The following is a 21,887-nucleotide window of genomic DNA, read 5'->3' on the forward strand; positions in this document are numbered from 1 at the left end:
ATTACTATAATTTTGCAGCAGTAAATGAAAAGTTGTAATGTATAATTTAGATGATGTTGCTGCTACTTCTTCGAATGTTTTTGTTTTTGATGTTACTGCTATTGCAGCTGTTTATGACGGCTGCATTTGTACTAAAAGAAGACGACGACGACGAAGAAGAGGAACTGCAACTGACATCAAAAATATAGCTGCCGGTGCACTATAGAAATATAATTGCCACAAATCCTTTTGTCTCGGAAAAATAATGATAAATTATTTGCTACACACAAACACATGTTGTCATACATACACACAGACACATACATGCACAATACACGCCCACTTGTACACCTATAACGTTAAGGTGGCATAAATGATCTTAAATTGTTATGACACGTACAATGGTGACCCAGTAACGCCCACCTCAAGTATGTTGTGCCTGTTTGTTGAAGTTGAACGGAGGAAATGAAAATGGGGTTTCTGTTTTCTTTTAAAGCAAAAAGAAAAGGCTAGGTACGTGAAAATATAAAAGTATTTAATTTGATGGTCAAACATCCAAATCCAAATGTTGTTAGAACAAATATGGTGTTGAATTTAATTTCATCTGTTTTAATCACCTCTCCTCCCTCTTAATCCCCAATATTACATACATAAATTATATTTTTATCATAGATTAAACTGAAAATCAATTTCCTTATTACATAAGAATAAACAAAATTGTGCCAAATTATCACTTATCCACCCCAATATTTATACATTATGTGAAATATTAAACAATAAATTTTATGGTAGGCGTTCAACTAGAATTCTGTTGGCATGTTTGCATCCTCCCCCGGGTGCTCATATTACAACTGTGTGTACTGAAATTTGCTTATATCTAAAACGAACTTACTTCTTGAGTGTGGCCGCCAATGCTAGATCCGGTCGAACATCAAAACGGCTTTGCATATAGAAACGCAATAAATTATCGCGTTCATTTTCACGTAATCCTTCATCCAGAGCCACAGCACCTAGTGTATGATACGACTCCGATTCAGTTATGCCAAATAATAAATCATAGCTAAAAAGGGAAGATGAAGAAAAAACGTGAATGAAAAATTGTGTGAAAATTAAACAAGCCAAACATGTTGATGTTGAGCATAAATGTTAAAGTCATGTGACCTTTGTATATTGTACGGCTGGTAAATAGAAATAAATTACTTGAGATATTTCTCAGCTAAGCATTAAAGAACATTCGAATGGGTTCACATATTTTAAATAAAAAATAAGTAAAAATGTAATGGGATTTGGCCGGGTCGATTTCTTAATTTCATTCTCCATCAAAAAAAAAAAAAAAAAAAAAAAAAAAAAAAAAAAATAAAAAATAAAAAATAAAAATCTTTCAGGCATTTCTTATGATATCTACCATTTTTTATCTTTTCCAGACATTCATGTGTGAAAATTGGGCAAGAGTCTACAACAGACTAAAAAAGGGATCGGACCTCTATATCGTGTATATTTCAAAACTGGTACGTATATTGGAAATGTTTTGAAAGGAATTATTTCACTCCATTAGAGCCCGAAATACCAAATGTTTGCCCCTTTAGTTATAAAAATGGGCCCAGGATCATTAAATAGCTTAAATGGGGTCGAGACATTTATATGATGGCTATGTCAAAGTAAGGACTTATATTGAACATATTTTTCGTTCATAACGTAAATTTTACCACTCTCCATATAAGTGATCTTGAGATTCATATTTTAAACCATAAACATACAAATAGTACAAAATTTGAGAAAACGGACTGTAGTGCTTATGTAGCACATCAATTAACAGTAGCTGAAATGGAGTCCAATGAGTTAAGAAATTTGTAATCAAAGCTAAAAGCGACGACACCTATATATTCTTTATCAGAATAAAATTCTATGTCGATTTACGCATGTTCGTCTGCCGCAATATTTAAGATAGAGCTCTGTAATTCTGCACAGACATAGTAAACCATCCATTCGTTGTCCACGTTTTGGTGTAGCCCCCAACGGATTTAGGGATTTTGGACACGTTTTCCAAACGAATTGGCTGTAATTTAGTATTGTGGGCTCTCATTGTTTAACACATCTCCGTACCAACATTTATTAATATTGACCCAAGTTTCAGGGTGACCCCATAAAACGGTACTACCCAGTATTCGGAATTCTGGGGATTTTTGGCACGTTTTCCAACGAACTTGCGTCATTGTTTAGCACGTTTCAGCCCATAAAACGGTAGCCCCACTATTATAGATTTTGTGAATGTCAATCATCTTTTTTTACGTGTTTTTCGTTTTGTTAAATCATTGATCAACCAACTCTTAGTTTATAATTTTTCCCTACCTTCCTTTACCCATTTGAATATACACACTAATGAAATGTGATTCTTGTAAATGGAAGGAAACATGCCGATCCACCGTCCCATCCATTAGTGTGTTAAATGTTAGTTATGTGCCACTCACCCATATCCAGATGAAATGTTAAATTTCTACAACTTTGGCTGTGACTTCAAACACCATGGCAACAACGGAAACATCAAAGGAAATGCAATAAAAACCTTTGTTCTTTAAGAACCGAAACTGTGTTTTTGTTTTGTTTTTTGGTTCCCTTTTCAAAATAAATAACCCAAAATGTTGCAGTGGATTTGTTATATTTGTTCTCTTTAGTATAGAACATAAATTCAAAGGCATTAAAGTAATGGCCCAAGCTTTGCCAAACGTACGAAAAGTAACAATGGCAATAACACCAGCAGCAGCAGCAACAACAAAATCAAACCACAGACAGAGAACAAACAAACTAATTCCCCACAAAAAAAGTGAAAGAACGAAAATCATACATACCGGCTAAAGTGTTCTGTGTATTGGCCCATTACTTTATAGGGTTGATTGGGTATAACATGACCATCGACAATGGGACCCAATGATGTTGAAAATTGTGACAAAGATGTTGGTATCTTCATAATGTCCTGATAGCTGTAAAGAAAGAAACAAACAAAAAATTTATATAAAAAGGATATTTTCTTAAAAGAGAAGGCTTGACAAAGAATTACTCTAATAAAAATGGCAAATAACAGAAAAAACATACCCCGAATGAAGACAACAAAACAAGTATTTGCAGAAATAAATATATATGTGTTACATTGTAGAATTTTACACGTCCAGAGACACACATACACACATATATATTTTTATGTGACATTGTGTGCACACGCATTGATATGTATGTAGGCTAATAGGGATTTTTATTACGTTTCTTTTTATTTTCTTGTTGGCAATATTTTTCCTTTGCTTTGTTTGTGGCTAAAAACGAAAGAGAATCAAAAACACATACACACTCACATTCGCATTCATCCAGACAAAAAGGATTTTTAATGCTTTAAATGCTTTAGGTTTTGTTCAGTTAGTCCTTGTCCTCATAAATACTACTGATACTTGTTGCAAGAGAAACAGATTGCCTAACTCCCACTTAATGGATGTTTTTACAAAGTTGGGGATACAGTGGAATATCTTATATGAAACCATTTTCAAAATAAAAAAATATATAACAGCTTTAGTGTTTTTTTTTTTTTTGCAAATTTATAGAAAAACCTTAATTTTATGGCTTATCTCATGCATCACATCACGAAATGGCAGTGATATAAAATTTCCCATTTCTTGTTCATTAATGTATTTTTAATATTTAAAATGGCTTTTAATACGAACGCCTCAAACATGCTATATATGTAAATTATGTTTATCAATACGAGTATGTATTTCTCCTTAGTTTACAGAAATTATGTATCTATAATATTTCGACACTTTGCTGATTGAATATTCGTTGCAAAATATACTTTTAATATTGTATTTCTCTTTTTGCTAATAAATATTTATGAAAAACATCACCCATTGTGCTTTGTTAGCATTAAAAAACTATAAAACATATGTTTACCGCAAAAACTGAATTGAATTACGAAATAACGCAATTTTGAAGTTATTATAAAAACAAATATTCATTTAATATTCCAACAATATTGTATGGACGCACGAAATGTTTACCAAAGATATGTGTTAAAAAGTTAAATTAAATTTATAAAAACAAAAACGAAAAAAATAAACCCACTTTCATAAATAAAAAATTATTTTTTATAGTCATACTAATAATGTTAATTGTATGAAGCTAAAGGAAGTTAATTCGAAATTCCAACCCGTTTGACATTTATTGATAAAATTCTACTATACTACTTGAGGAAGGAGGCAGCAGGCGTTTCAATATAAGATTACCCCTATAGTCCTTTATTTAAGGGTTTGGCCACTTTTTTTTAATCGAATTGGCTCTGATTTCATTTTTAGGCACTCATGGAGTGTCTCCCCATTGTCAGTATGTTCAAAGTTTTAGGCCTTCACCACACGGTGAATGTCAAAGTACAGTTCGCATTTATGAACGAATTGGATTAATTTGGCACAATTTCGCCCAAGGACAAACCCTATTGATATAGATATAGTCCCATATGTATTCTCCTCCGATTTTATGTAAATTGTGCACTAAAGAACCAAAATTTGTATGTCTGACACACAATTTTGCACAATGTACTGAAGATAATATAAATTAATCTCTGGCAAGTTTCGTTGAACTCGGTTCAGATTTAGATAAATGGTGCACCAAGTGACACTAAATTTTTCACAACGTATCGAATTGAGACTAGAATGACGTTAAGGCGTTTTGTTGAAATTGGTGCAGATGCAGACACAACTTGCATATATATTTCAAACGGGTGATTGAGTTTAAATGTTGAAATGTTGTTTGAGTGCGGTCTACCGAAAAGAGTGTATCAAGATTGCTCTAAATCGATGTACATAAATTTGTCCCATTGTACCCAAACGACTCTAAAAACGCACAAATGAAATCAAATTTAGCATAGGTTGCAGAAAGGCATGTGTATAGATTGATGTTATAAATAAGATCATCTTCATTTCAATGTTCTTTCGAGGCAACACTGACATGAAATGGTTTGGATACATATGTAGAATATACCCAAAGTGGTGAAGGGTATCACATAGTCGGCCAGTCCGACTTTACTACTTTCCTTACTGGTTTGTAATTGTATTAGCTGTAATTTGCATTCCGGCATATTGGAGGGTAAAATAAATTTTTTTGTGAAAATAGTCTATATAAGTCATCGAAATGACTATCAGATTCCTCGTGAACGAAAAGCTTCTTACCAGAATCTATTAATATACATATGCTAATTATCTGTATGTTGAAGTTCCTACGCCAGTTTTCCAACATTATGTTTTGTAATTTGGAACATTATATTCAAAACATGAAAAGCCTAATATCTCATATTCACACCTCGTGGTGGAGTGTATAAAAAGTTGGGCCGGCCATACTTAACGAATTTTTTATATTTTCTTGTTAGTAAAAACACCAGTCTCAATCTAGTTTTGATAAAAAGATATTATGGAGAATAAAAAGCGTAAATTAATGTTATTAACAAGTAGTGATATACAAGAATGTATGGGCATATAGTGTTGATTCCTCCTTCTTCAAATTATTCCTTCAAATTATTGTTACCATTTTTCGTATCCATTGCAGAAATGTTAGATTCTAAACAAAAACCATTCTATGTCCATTTAATCATTGAAAAATGTCCCACTGTTTCGTAAGATTTATTGCTTAATGTTGAGTGACTTGAATCGTTTTACTAAGTTTTTCAAGTACATTCATTTTACTTAGACCGAAATGTTGCTCAATAACAATGTAAAAGAAAGTGTATAGGGCGAAAAGTGTTACATATGTATAGGAAATATTTATGTATGGCCTTATAGTTGCACTTCAAATGCCTGCAAACAAGACATTCTATATAGAATATTTTACAAAAAAACATAAAGCTTAAAGTTTAAAAATATAAACTCATTTGAAAACAGCTGCAAACATACGCATGCACGTTTCTATATATCTTAAATATTGCAATACAACAGCAACAACAACAACAACAGCTGCAAGTATTCAATGACTTGAGCGTGTAAGGCCAAAAGGAGGAAGACAACATTCAGATTTATGTATTTTCCAACATATTTTGTCATCCTCAAAAAGTTAATGCAGTCAAGTGTGATTTATGGTATAAATATTTAGCCATATCTCTTTCTCATAGCTGAATTCAGTAACAACGTGCAGTGGCAGGATGTGTACGAGAATTGAATATATTGTATAGCTGCAGTTCTGATTCAACATCATCAACAACAACAACAACAACAACGTTCTCCACAACAAGCAACTATTACAACACATTTTCCTTAGTACCTTTACAAGTCAAATACTCAAACAAATGATTTTGTTATAAAGCCATCAACGGTTCAGCCATTGTTTGTTGGCAGGTGTATGTCGCTTTTCTCATCATTCCTCTTCATCCTACACTATCCTTGTAGTATACATCTATTTTCCAACATGTCTGTCTGGATTTGATATACAAAATCATAGAACCATACCTTGTCCACCTTGGCCTGTTGCTTGGATAAAACCATTAGGATATTTCACCTCCTCATAAGAAGCTTTTAGGGTAATGAAAAATTTTCGTTTGAAATATTATTTGGAAAATTGCTGTCCTTAAATGTCTTAGCCAAATATATATGGAATAATAAGATTTCTTTTTAGACATTTGCCGCAACAAAAGTAAATTCTTTGGCCAAGAGATTATAGAGGTTGGTACGCTGGTTGGTACTTGACCACACAATGTAAAATATTATTTTGAATTAATAATGCTATGACCTAAAGGGATTTAGTTGTTGCAGTTGTTTATATTAAATATAGAAGAAAAAACGAAATAAATATTTTTCAACAACAACAACAACAAAACATATTGTAGTCAAAAACACTTAGAAAGTAAGGAAACCACATTATTTAGTCTTATTCAAGGTTGTACAATATTGTAAATTCAAAGGCTTTGCATTTACATGGTTGTTTAAGAAACGTCCTTCTATAATTTTTGTATGCTGTAAATTTTGCATGCAAACACACACAACATAGTTCTCCTAGATTATGATATCTAAGGCCAGTGTAATCTTATATGCTTGTTAAGGCGGCATTTATGTAAAATGTGTGTATGTGTATTAGAGGGGGAGAATAAAACATTAAAGAAGTTTGAAATTAGTCGGACAACCGCAATAAAAAAACATATATGTTTTTAAAATTAGGCATGAATTTATTTGTTTTTAAAACATTTAAAGTTTAGATATAGGTTCCATATATATATATATATATATATTCATCCGATTTCATCAAAATTATGCACGAAATAACAATAGTTAGGAACAATTAGTGCACAACGTACCAAATCGAAGCTAGAATAACGTGTATTGGATTTCGTGTCGATGCCACAGTTGCTCAAATGTGTCTACTTATGTATCTATGTACGTAGTTAATTTCGCCCGATTCCATTTCAATGGTCCTCCAAAGATGCTATGTCTATTCTATATTAAGGATATTGTATATATGAGCATCTATTGCGTGTACCCGACTATAATATAGTCGACCCGAGCGAGTTTTGAACGTTCATTACTGGTTTCAAATTATTATTCTGCTAAGATTTTGTTTCATATTATAAATTTAGTCCCCATACGCATGGTATATGTTATGTTATCAGTCCAACTACTATCTTAACTATTCCGCTTGTAACTCCCACCGACAAACCACATATTTGCCGGAATTAAAACAACTTAGTGTAAATCAAGACTAACCGCATATTGAAACTGATTGTGTTTTGAAAGTTTAATATACATAGATATTGTGGTTTTACACGCTTTAATAATTGATTGCATTAATATTATTAGTTTTAAAATTTAATTTTTTTAATTATATCAAGTATGTTTTTACGCCAATTCAAATGATGATAATGTTTATATTATTTGTTATTTTTAACCACAATTTTTTCACTTAAACCAAATTATATAATGAGAATATGGGCTTGGAGTTTTGTTGAAAAGTTCAACAATGTGGCTTTGTTTTGTAGTATTTTTTCCCTTATTTTCAGTTTAAAAATCTACATTTTGTTTAATTACATATATAATTATATGTTAATTCCATAATTTAACAATTTTGTATATTAATTAAATAAATAAGTTAACAATGGATGTTCAGTTAGTAATTCCTGGTAAAATATCATCAATATATGCATTGTGTGTTGGTTAAATTTAAAATTCTGTAACATTAATTATAATTTTATCTCGTTTGTATAATGTCAACAATAACAATTTTGAAAAGGGTTCAGCAAAACAATGACATTTTATTGAATGGCATTTCATACAAGCGGCAACGGTTTATTTGTATTGTGATAAAATGAAAACGCTTGTGTTTTTCATATCTTAAAATATGATTTAAATTTAAAGATTTATATAAAAGTAATATTACTGTGGTAGTCTCTCCAATCTGTAGACTTGTCCAGTCAAACAAAGTTAAGTTTCTTGGAAAACCTGCCATTGAAGAAAAACCCCAAAAGGCAAAATTAAGAAATTTCCTAAATAAACAAAAGACCCAAAACTGGAAATGACGTCGCTTGTTTCGTCACTAAGTTTTAATTTGAAAATGTTTGCAGTTGTTACTTTTTTCACCTGGAAAAAATCGAACAAACAAGCAATCACCTATGCAAATGTTTTGTAAATAAATGCCCATGTCATGTACGTGTGTGTGGGTGTTTTCATTCAACAACATTTTTTCTGCAAAGTCATACTCATTAAAAGTTACACTTCCCACCTCAAACAAATTGGACTGATAAGTATTGTTATGGTTATTAGTGTTAAAAATTCCCAAGCATATCTTGTTCGTGTGTAAAAGTTAAATTTTCTTTGGAAAACTTAAGCGTTCAATGTGTATATAAACATCAAGATGGTAATATAAAATTTTAATTGGAATTTATATTTTTAACTGAAACCCGTAAATTTGGTGTCCAGATGGCATGATGCCTAACTGGTCATAGTAACCAATTTCTTTGTATTGTCTGAGATGTACTTTTTTCCATAAAAAATCTTATTTTAGTCTGAGAATTAATTTTTTTTCAATAGAAAAATAAACGCAGATAATTTCGTGAATATATTTTGAAAAAGACAAAAAAAAACTTCATGTGAAAATTTCCTGAAAATATTTTAAAGTCGCGTGCTCAGAAACTACACCTTTTTCCGAACATGTAGTATGTTGGCAAAGTAAATTATGTGAAAATATGCCACACATTTATTTCGCCATACTTCAGTCTCAATTAACCAAAATTTGAAAATGACTGACAACGACAAAAGCTTAAAATGCTACTGGTCGTTGGCATTATGTGTAAACGCATTAGGTTAATTAATATTTTTATTTTTTTTTTCGAAACCACACATAATGGATTAAGTCTGAATATGGTAAATATTCTTTGGAAAACGTCAAAAACAGCAAATAAAAAGATTAAAACATATGTGGGGTCGTTGTTTTCATTTACTTTTTTTAAAGTTTAATTATTTCATTGTAAGATAAAATTTTACAAAGATTATGATATATTCAAGTAATGTTCTTATCCCGCATTTGTATTAAATTACACCAAGATACGAATATTCTAAAACAACAACAAACATACTTTCTATGTGCATAATCAGAAAAAATGAACAAGAAGGATAATTTTCGATCAGCCTGTTAAATTTAAAAACGTTTCAAATTTGATAAACCCATTTGAAGAAGTCCCATAAGTATTGCCAGCCATTACTTTACATTACAATAATGTACCCGGCAAAAGTTTCTCCTTTGTTCAATGCAATCCGTTTTGGCAGAGAACTTTCAAGAAAAGTATTAAAACGAAATACAAGAAACATTTACGCACCATCACCACATAACGGATGGACAATAAATTGAACAATGCAATACAATAATTGTGTTTAGAATACGAATACATTTGCAATCACACACGGATATACACATCAACACATATGGGAGTGTGAGTGTGTGCTGTTTCTAATCTCCAGATAACCAATGGGTTTTTCTTTGAAATTTGCATTTTCGATTTCTACCCCAAACCAATTTATTGTCAAACATATTGAGCTAGGTTTGGTCATGGCAATATAGAGCTTCAGTTCACATTGCAAATTCTTAAGAATTGTAGTTTTTTTTCTTGCAACAACAATACACATATGTATGATTGTGTGTTCGATGCAATATTATGTTGTATTGAGTGTTTTCGTGTTTGGAGATATTACTAGAAATGTGAACTGACATTTATCAATATAGTAATTCTATTCTTCAGCTGGTGATACGTTTCAGAATAAAATATATATAGATATATGTATATAGTTAGATATTCAAGCCAGACGAAACCGTCTAGATATATGTGATTTAATATTTACATCTATACACCAGTAAATGACATATAATCTATGTTGACTATTGTATTAACAATTATCAATGATAATAGAACATATATAATATATACCATATATAAAAAAATGTTCAAGAAAATTGATTGGTCCTGTATCAGTGCCAATTCATTTCAGGAATAAATATTTCCAATGTTGAATCGAAGATTTGATTGAAAAATATTGCAAAAATTAAAATAGTAGGTGGCAACACTGAAAGGAAAAATCCATTTTCCAAGAACACATTTACATATATACGAAGTAGAGGATTCCATTACCATACTTAGATACATTGTAATTTATAGCATTTCAATTTAACTTTTATCATATTCGGTATGGGGCAAACACAAACATTTTCATACATATGCATGTCCTTATGTAGTGATTGGTTTAATAAAAAACAAAGCAGAACATCTTTGTAAGCATTTAAAAAAAAGAGAGTATTTTTCTCTTTGTCAAAATAGACTATTTTTAAAAAACCGAAAATCATAAGATAGTTTTGTCATTTCATTTGTAACACTTTAAGCAATTTTAAAAATAAAAAAAAAAACATCGATAAAAAAACTGATTACAAAAGCTTTATCCAAGAGAGCTGAGATGTTTTGGTATTTTGAATTGTTCATTAGTGCATAGCAAAACCAATATCCTAAAATTTTTCAAAAAAATTTTGATTTACTAAGTACTACTACTATTGTATGTATACCGTTCTAGTCTCAGATAAACTAATTTGATAAACTTTTTCGAAATTTATCAAATAGATGGAGTAGACAAAATGCTCCTGGAGTGGTATAATGACCAACAACTTAAAAAAAAACAGTGAGCGGAGCAGTATACCCTACACAACCATCTCGGAATACTAACTTTCTACGGATCTTTATTCCGTGCCTGGGTAACATTTCGCAATATTTGCAACCACTTGACGGATAAGAATTCAACAGCTACTCCTTTTTACCCTGGCATATTTTCGGAATATTTTTCCTGGGTTGAATTGAAAATTATAGGCGTCGTCTTGAACATAACCAGAACTTTGTGTAGAATTTAAAATGAATAAACGCTAAATATATGCTCTACAGAATAGCTATATCTCTTTAAATATTTACTTATAACTCCCGTATCCAAGTATATACGACAATATAATTGGTATCTATTAAAGGTCAACCTCTCCTCTAGTATATACAATCAATTTCTCGGGTCTATATCCTTCAGGAGTAAATATATTCATCATAGAATAGGGTCCGTTAAACATTGACTCCTAATAATTTTGAGCTACAAGAAAAACGGACAAAAATAAAATGTTAAATATATTCCGTAAATACGTTTATTACTTTCCAAGATCCGGAAATCCTATACTACAACTACTTTTGTATGAAAATCCGGTTATATGGCTGAAAATGGAGCGCCAGCGCTATACGGTAAATAATATAATGTCGAACCATACATCCGATATTAAATACCAAACCACCTAGGATTAATTGGCAAATCTCTATCTTAAATATTGTGTGTTCAATCATGATATGAACGGAATATAAATACTTTATGCGTCCTGAGATCTGTTATTTAAGGGACATACAAAAGCCGATATTAGAAAATTAGAAGTTGTAGATTTTACCTAAAAACCCTTGTGATTTTTTATGATTTTTTTATTCTTTTTGGTTACAAAATGGACATCTAACTACAGGGTTAGTTGACGATATGGGCTCAGAGTTTAAAATTTACTTAGATATAGCTTGATTCATCAAACGTGGCCTAGGAAATCATTATAATTTCATATGTCTATAGGTGGCCTTTATTCATATATTCAAACAATTGATTTAGATTCCCAGAGTAAAACTCAACATTGATATCCATCCATCGTAGCTATTTGATATGGCACCTCATATCTAGTTTTTTAGTTTAAAACAAAAATACTTATACACAGCTACATATAGACAATTCATTTGAATTCCAATTCAATATTGTACTTTTTTATTATTGAATATTCTTTATCAAGCCTAAAGTTGTTGATCTCTATTTCATTTTTACGAAAAAAGTACACAAGGATTATTAAATTGTAAAGAAATTCCATTGTTTTTAAACTATTGAAATATAGATTATATTACCGATAAGACTAAGACTATAAAATATAAAAAAAAACCTTTTTATATATGTAACAGATTATTTGTCTTGTCCTTAAGAAGAACATTCGTATAGATATGTGTGTATAACTTTCGTTTAATTGCCACAATAATCCCAAAAACTGTAGATTTATAAATTAAAATTTGTGTAACTAAGCAGCAAAGTACATAGAATGTACTTGAAAAGGAATTGCACCACAAGTATTGATTTAAACAATTATTGCTGCAATATCGTTTTGATTGAATTGAATTTTGCTTCAAATAAAGATGTCTACTTTTTTAAGAATATATAGCAATATAACTATATTACATATTGTATAACTGTAGTATTTTGTGAGCATTTAAAAATTGTGATATATTGCAAATTCTTGATTGGATATTTCAACATATCATTCATCGATTAAATTGACCTACATATATTATTTGTTCGTAGCATAATAAATGACATATTTGTAAATTTTTGTTTTTCGATATTGTCTTAATTTTCTATGGTATTGAAATAGGCTCTTATTGATATTATATGTGTTTTTTAATAATAGTATCAATAATCTATATCACTTTTCCATATCACAATTTGTTGTGGGTTAATTTGCGGTCACTGCATATCTCTGGTTTTATCGAAATGTTCTGTCCCTAGGACGTTCTCTTTTTTTATAAAAATAACTGAATTATAGTGTATTGAATATGACCATAACAAGTTCATGTGTTTACAGCTGGGTAAATATATTTTGCAGACATTGCATATTATGAGCATAATAATTGATAACAATTTAATTGAGTAGCATATCTCCTCCAGTAGGGCCATAGGCGTAATGTGAATTTAATACAATGTGTGCGATTTTTTTTAACGAAAAAAATATATTGAACCATTTTTTGTATACCCTTCACCACGCTGTGGTACAGGGTATTATGTCTTTGTGCATATGTTTGTAACAGTTAAAAGGAAAGACACAAGGTTCCTTTTAAGTATATGCATATATGAGTCGATATATGCATGTCCGTCCTTCTGTCCATGTTAAATTGTAAACAAAGTACAGGTCGCATTTATGATGCGAATTGGATTAAATCAGTTCAGATTTAGATATAGCTCCCATATATATTTTTGTCATGGCATGGCATACTGAATTGGGTCCACAATGATGTGTGATAAGTTTCGTGAAAATCAGGTCAGTTTTAGATATAACTCCCATATATATTTTCGTCCGAACTAAATCTGGAATGATGTGTGTTAAGTTTCGTGAACATCGGCATCTAAATAACGAAAATTTGCCTTAACAGTTATATGGGGTCTATATCAAAACATGGACCGATTTATCACATTTCCAATACCGAACATCCTGTGTGCAAAATTGCAAATTTCTATCTTTAATTTTGACGGACTGTTTGCAAGAATGACAATTTTAATATACACACCACCTTATAGCGCAGGATAAACAATAAATAAAAATCTCAACCTTTTTTTTTGGAAAACTTGGAATATTTTCTTAATTTTTTGGCGATTCTTTGGTTACCAATAACGGACCTAAATAAAAATTATAAAAATATCTCATTGTTATTTGCTCTACGGAGAAAAGAGAACTGCAACATTTTTTATTTTTCATTTAGATATATTTTGTGCAAAAATTTCAACTAGAATTTGGTATTTTAATTATCTCTTAAAATTGTATTGATAATTTCGATAACCACAATTTATTATGACTTGTTATTAATAAATCTCAAACAGTAGAATAAAATATAAAGACCTTGACAACCAATGCCTTTAAAATATCACCTCAACTCAATGTCATCCCAATTGGCCAACATCATCAGCACCGTTACTCGACGTCATTAATATTTAATTAAATATTTTCTACTTTCATTTAAAATCAGTTTTGTAAAATTAAAATGTTACAGACCAACCAAATGGATGATGATTGGTGGCCGAACGATTGATCCTAGTCAATTGACTTGCAATCCACATTGAAACGATTACTGGTTGACTGTGAGGCCGTCGTCATCGTTCTCGTTGTTGGTGGTGGTGCTATGATGATGTTGGCTTGGAGACGTTTGTTGGTTTGCAGTAAATGTTGAAAATCCGTGTAAGTAGATGTAGGCCGAGTAACAAGGGTATTGAAAAGTCATTACATAAATTTGTGGCAAATGTTTTGTATGTATCTGAAATTGACCGCAAATGTTGTGCAAACAGAGTTGAGGAATGATCAATGCACAGCATTAAGGTTTATCATTAAGTGCAGGCACAATGGGATGTGTACTACCTTTGAATTTGTGTCCTCAAATAAATAATTAAACCGAACCATAATTCAACACATATTGATATTTATAGTAGACATTGATTGATGAATGATATTTCGAACATTTGTGGCTAAAATACAAGACTTGTTATTTTTCCCGAAATATTTTTCTACATTTCTTTTTTTTTCTAGTAAATAACAAAAAACAAGCAAAAATACGTAATGTTCCCTTTATTTACAATCATGGCAGATTGAACTTTCGTTAATTATTCTAAAATAAAAGAGGAGGATGAACAAAAAATGTTTTTATTTTTATAAAAAAATATTCTCTTATGAGAATGCAAAATCCGAAACTGCAACTGCTGGGAAAATCGACGGGATTTCAAATTACCATCGAGGGGGTTTTTTATTTGTGAAAAATCTAAATCCTAGATTACCAAAATTAGAATTGAAAATGCGACTAGGGTCCCCAATATACCTATGAGTTGTAAAAACATAGAAATTGAATGTCAGATTACAGCCACATTCATTATAAGATGTATGTGGGACCTATAGAACACTAGACGTATATTGGAAATATTATGCCAGGCGCGTCCCCATATTGAACATTTTTTTTTTCATTATTACTAATTTAAGTAAAATATAGCGTTTTATAAATCTGGTAGGCCTATATTTAGACCTTTTATATGAATTTAAATACCTCTCCTCAGATTATTCGATATGCAAAATTTAAACTTCATTGAAAAACTACGTTGATACCATAATACAATATTCTAAAATATTATTTGGACTTTTCCTATAGCTAATTTGCTAAAAATACCTGTGGTCATTTCTCAATTAATGCAACCCTTGTGTTTCTCGCAACATTATCCCACACTTTGAACTTCTTTCTTCCATTGTGTTTGGGAAAACTTTTAACCAATTAAATCAAAACTTAACATAAAGGTAATTGATGATAGTCGAGGCAACAAAGTTGTTGTTTTTCTTTCTGTTTTGTTCATCCTTCTCTTTTATTTTAGAATAATTAACGAAAGTGCAATCTGCCATGATTGTAAATAAAGGGACGCTGCTGCTATAGATGAACAACAACACAAAGAACTACAGTAGACAAATGGTGGGACAGACGACCCCTTTTGGCATGATTCAATCAAGTCATTAACTTACCGCTTTTGTCGCAAACACGATAACATCTCTTCATTGTCATCATTAAGGGGACAATTAAGGCCATGGGCGATTTGCATGGTAAGTTGCAACGAATGATTAGTCGCTGACCAATCAGACATGGCCGAGCCGGACATCAAAATGGCACGATGGAATAAACCTGCCAAAGATTATGGGGATGCAAAATAGACACACAAAAAAGAAGAAGAAAATAAGTACACACAGTACAGAACAAGGAAAGTTGTTAACATTTCCTACCTGAAGCAACGGGCGAGATCATCAGATAGTTGACACAGGCAGCACCCGTTGAATGACCCATTAAAGTGACACTGTCCTTATCGCCGCCAAAGGAGTGTATGTTCTCTTTTATCCAGTGCAGGGCAGCTATTTGGTCCAACAAACCAAAGTTGGCAACAGTATTTTCATTAATACTCGGTCGCATGAAGCCTGTTGGCCAGGACACCAACACAGAATGTACCGAAACAGCAAAAAGGAATGAAACGAAACAAAGCATAACAAAAAACAAAGGTTTTGTTAGAAAATGTCTTTTTCTAAGTTCAGGGGAAAAAGTCCATTGCAAAAACTTTACCTAAAATTCCAATACGATAGTTTACAGTAACTACGATAACTTCGCCGTAACTGGCCAGTACGGAGCCATCGTAGGCATTTCCGCTATTCCATTCAAATGATTCGCCATGTATGTACACAATAACCGGATACAAAGGACGATGTTCGTAGGAATCTTCTGAATCGAATGCGGCTGTGGTTGTTGTGGTGGTGGTGCTGCTGTTGCCACTGGCAGTTGGGCTCCGACCAGCAACATCATCACCATCGCCATTTGTATTTGGAACATAGACATTCAAATACAAACAGTCTTCACTTTCCGTTTTCAGATAGGGCAACAAACGTGTCAGGTGACGATAACGACTTTTGGACATTTTCGCTGTGCCTTGAGGAGACATATCCGGTAATTTTTGCGGGCACACTGGCGGCATGTGATGGGCCATTTTTAAGCCTTGCCATGGCAATGGGGTACCTAAACGATACAAACAAAAATAAAAAAATGAATAAATCAAATAAAATTATTTAAAACAAGCTTCTGAGTATAAAATAATGATTTCATGATTTCTTTTATATGAAATGTAATAATTTGGTAAATGTGTTTCGTGCTTCCAATAGCAATTCCGATTCCAGTCAATGACCTTCTACTACAAACCGTCATTTGTTGTCTTGTGCATTCATTTTTTGTTCCATTCGCATTTATTTGCGACTCTCGCTTTTATGATCCCTAATGCAGACACCAAGTCACCCACTTTCCTTTTAGCCAGTGACATCATGGCGTCAAACGTTATTGGAAACTTTTACTTGGCCAAAACCAAAAAAAGAGGCAACTGTCATTGATGGCGTTTGTCGGTTCGTCGAAAACATTGAACATCAAATCAGCGATACAAAGCACGTTTCATTGCTGTGGATTAGGGAATCCAAAGGAAAAGTTGGTGGACTTGGACGTGGCTGCTGTCGATGATGATGATGTTGGTGATTTTGATGGACGGTATAAATATTACAAATTCAAACTTGAAATTGATCAAACAAAGTCCTATTGATAGGCATGCCTATAGAATGCGGGGTCAAATTTGATGAAATGCATTACAGAGAATAGTAATGAGATTGAAATGGAATTTAGATTATATTAAAGAATTTAATATGACTTTTTATTCAGATGTTTAATAATTGCCGATAAAATGATTTTATTTGAAAAACATAATAAGTTGAGTTTGAGTCAGATTTTCAGGCTATAGAAACACACACCTTTGAGAGTTATAGTTAGTTAGTAAAACAATTACAACTACAAATAAGGTAACATAAGAGCTTGAGATTTGTTGTATGTGGCTTTGTCTATGATGAACAAACAGATGCAAAATACGTTTTATTTTAATTGGAAGCAGTGGATATGAGAAATGCTACAGCTCGGATTTTTAAACAAAATATTTAAATCTTTGAAGTAAATTTCGTATTCGATTTCCATGAAAGAAGCTATAATTCTAAATTTCTTCAAGATTGGTGGTTTTTTCCACTACTCTGGGTTACAAACATTCAAATTCGGGTTTAACCAAATCATGCATTTCTAAACTCGAATTAGGCTTAGCATCTGCCTTTATGGTTAGTCTGGATAGCTCCTGTGCGATGTTACGACTGCTAACATGCCAGTCAACTTCGATCGTTCGATTCGTTTTTATCACAATTTTTTAGGTGCATCCTTAACATCAATGAACGGAATCTACGAAACCAAAATTACACATGATTGACTGTTACAGTATCGGAACTATAAACACCATTCACAATTTTAGCCGCTTGGCTTGCATTCTTCTTTGACAAAATCGAAACGACATTAAGGAGCACTTGATTAAATAAATTAATTGCTAAGTTTATACGATTTTTCAATAATGCATTTTTCCTCAATCCTTTCTCGAGCTGACTTCAGTTTAGGTTGACCATAATTTTAAACACAACATAACAACAAATAAATATATAAAACTTATAAATATATATATATATGTGTTTGCGTTTATGTTTAACAAACCACATCAATGTTTATAACAAACTTTCCTAAACATTAACTTTTGATTTTCGATTCCGATATATATGAGGTATTTGGATGCTCTGTTGCAGGACTGAGTTTGACGATTGTTAGAACTTCTATTATACTGTATATTTTCAAACACAACAATAACTCACACACACAGACGCAAAATCTTAGGTTTAGAAAATCAAAAATGGCTGTAAGAGTGTAAGCCACATATCTGTATATTTGGGTATATATGCTTGTCTTAACCATATGAAGGTTGGATATAATTTTGCCCGTTTACAAATGAAAGTGAACAAATCCCTTTGTATTAATAACATTTTGTTTTTAAATACTGAGAAAAAATTTAACATAAATATAGGTATACTATTGCTTATTAGTTTTTTTTAGAATTTCTTTAGGAGAACACAATTTCTTAAATGGACTTGTTCAGTTTGCTTTGCAGAATTAAAAACAAAATTCAAATCTCCCTTGTTCCATATTATATTTGAGCTGTCTTTCTTAACGTATGAACTAAACACTTTAGAGATTAAACATTAAAGTTTTAACCACCAGCAAACTCAAGACTTTCTTTTGTTCTGCCAAAAATTAACAAACAGTTTAAACTGGCATGTGAAAACTTTAAATTAAAAGGGGAAATATTTATTTGAAAGTTTATAAAATTGTAATTAAAAAAAGAATGCAATTTTAAAGTGCATAAGGCATCCCCACACACACACACAGCTATAGCAAGGAATAACAAATTGAAATCAGAAATATAACTTTTACCAAAAATTTGTTTTTAATTCAACCAAAAAATCGGATTGAAAAGCTTCCATTAGTGGGAAGTTTGGAATAAAATGGCGTTGTCGATACCGAAAATTACTTTTTATTCTTTATATAAAAATAAAAAATATAAAAAAATATTGCCGCCCTCATTTCCCTTGGTAAGTGCAATTAATTAAGAAATTTCCAAAAATTAACAGGCTACTAAATTGCGATTAAAACCATGATAGTAACTTTAGTAGTTTTTTTAACCTAACCAGTGTTAGCATTTAGTGCACATATTTTTTTTATAAAAAATTGAAACTATTCACGTGATAAAGAACAGGAAAAAAAAACTACAAAAATTTCGACTATTTAAAGTAAATATTCAGGAATCCGTACATTGTGTGTGCTTTTTTATGTTGTTATATATACTTATAAGGCAGCAATGAAAAAATTGGTTTAATATTTAACTAGACAAAACAAGTGAAAAAAGCGGCCGGGCCGAACTTTGGATACCTTCCACCATATGTATGCTGACAAATACTTGGAATGAAAATATAGGGAACATACCAAAAATGGACCTATACCAATAATTCTACAAACCGATTTATGTAAACAATTATGTACGCCAAAATTTTAATGGATATTTCTCCTATAATCTGAAAAACCCAAAGCTTGGCTATGTCAATTTCGAACCCAATATTTTAGTTTTGTAGCTCAATGCTTTCCTTCAGGAGGTACCATTATATGGAGGAGATACTGGCCGATATATTTCATTATCGTTAGGTTCGAGTTTTTTTTTTATCACGATATCATTAGAAGGCGGAACGATTTCAATAAATAGCTACATCAACTTAGAATTCCATACTTTTTAGGGTAAAATCTGCGCTTTAGAACCCCAAAATACCGAAAATTGTGGGTACCGTTATATGGGTCTACCAGAAAAAGTGGACCTATATTTATAAATTTTAGTGGAGGGATTTGCTATCCAATAAGAAGTCAAAGTAGTTAATTACAGGCAATTCGGTCAAAAAAATTCGGTCGACCATACTATGGTGGAGGCTGTATAAATAGTATATATAACATATCATAGGATTCGGTGATCACATGCATGTTTAGCCCTTATGGAAGAAACGTGAAACCGTCTTAAAGTCCCTCCATGAGATAAACATTCATTATTTTGAATCGGTCAGGACTTTTATATGGGGACATGTATTTAAATGACATGGATTTTTAGCGAAATACCTAATCACAGCCCATTCAAGAGGAAAAAAATGCCGAAAGAGGAAAAAAAATGAAATCTCAATTGCGGCAATAAAATCAATCGACTACTCAACCTTGTTGAAATATCATTGTAAAAGATCATGGATAAATTAACACTGCTGAATCGGTTCATTTTGACAAGATATCAGTATTTGTATACTATACGGTGAGTATAAAGTGTATCTGGAGGAAAACTATTTTTTTATTTATAAAAATTTGACTTGGCAATATGACCTATTGTAGCTTTTACTTTAGATCATATGCAAAGTGGCATAACAATCAATGTTAGAATATTTCAAAGCAACTATGAACATTTCCCCTGAAGCAAATATTTGGGTATATATTTTTTATGACCGCCTCCTTTCAAGTTTCCCAACTGAATATTCTACACTTAGCACACTTTGCAATTGATCAATTAGTGGCTCATATAAAGTCATAAAGAATAGCCTTTATATGTTCATCTTTTTTTGCTGTTGTCTATGTGGCCACATATTTATAAGGTTTTCGAGATTTATTTTTTTTTGTTTTTGTACTACATACCTGGTGGCATAAAACGACGGCTACCCACTGGAGCTTCTGCATACGGTATACCCAGATATTGATCAACATCACGTATGCCCGCAGAGGGATGAAAATTACGTCTAATGCCCATAAGGCGACCCTGTTTGATGGTAATCTCTTTGGTGTATTGCAATTTTTCGGGCACAATGTGACGTCGTTCCGAAGGTGGTCCTTGTTGCTGTTGTTGTTTCGCTGAACCATAGCCATAGCCATTGTTGTTACTGGCGTTGGTGTTGCTGCTGCTGCTGCCATAGCCATAGTTGGAGAACGGATATACCATTGAAGTGGCTCGTGGATGTGGTGTGACCGGTAGAGAGGAGACAGCACGCTTTATAGTTGAGCTGGTTGAAGTGGCCATAAGATATGCATTATCGTTTGGTGATTTATTAATACTGCTGCTGAAGCTGTTGCCATTGCCATTGCTACCAGCTTTGTGGTTCCTTTTATCATCATTGGTGTGACTCTTTAAGAGTTGTTGCAGATTTTCTTTAAAGTCCTGTACCAAAATCTCGCCATCAATCTTTGGTGTTTTTTGTTTAATAGTTTTAATGCGGACCCTGTTGTGGTCGCTGGACTCACTGAGATTTCTAGATTTTCTTAAGTTCGAAACATGATTGGTTACATTCGCCTCATTACGGCTGGCATTGAATGCGATTTGCACATTCTGTTCGGGTAAAATGGTGTTTATTGAATTTTCTTTTATGACTTCCGCCAACAGGCCATGTTCTTTGTCTGCTCCAGTGGCATTTTGGAGATCTCTTCTGTTTATTTCGGTAACTAGGTTTTCAACGTCACCTATTACTTCCTCTGTTGGCCTCACAGGAAAACGACGTTTTGCATCGGTTTTTTGTGGCTGTCGTTGAAATATACCGCCAGCTACATCTGGTCGCTGTTG

General features: G+C 32.1%; 1 protein-coding gene across 1 annotated transcript in view; it reads right to left on the reverse strand.

Annotated features, from left to right (window-relative positions):
• The window catches only part of LOC133321337 (uncharacterized), a 53,295-nt gene extending 32,132 nt beyond the window's left edge, over window positions 1-21,163 (reverse strand). The window contains exons 1-6 of the mRNA XM_061530430.1: window positions 20,972-21,163; window positions 16,427-16,873; window positions 16,096-16,284; window positions 15,841-15,997; window positions 2,826-2,957; window positions 872-1,039 (exon numbers count right to left, since the gene is read on the reverse strand). Of these exons, the coding sequence (XP_061386414.1) occupies window positions 872-1,039; window positions 2,826-2,957; window positions 15,841-15,997; window positions 16,096-16,284; window positions 16,427-16,873; window positions 20,972-21,083 (1,205 nt within the window). The 5' untranslated portion in view covers window positions 21,084-21,163. The remainder of the gene's footprint in view (window positions 1-871; window positions 1,040-2,825; window positions 2,958-15,840; window positions 15,998-16,095; window positions 16,285-16,426; window positions 16,874-20,971) is intronic.
• Window positions 21,164-21,887: the final 724 nt, after the last annotated feature.

Source organism: Musca vetustissima, unplaced genomic scaffold (genome assembly GCF_032173495.1).
Source record: "Musca vetustissima isolate MV318-11 ecotype Yass unplaced genomic scaffold, APGP_CSIRO_Mvet_v1 utg81121, whole genome shotgun sequence".
Lineage (NCBI taxonomy): Eukaryota > Metazoa > Arthropoda > Insecta > Diptera > Muscidae > Musca > Musca vetustissima.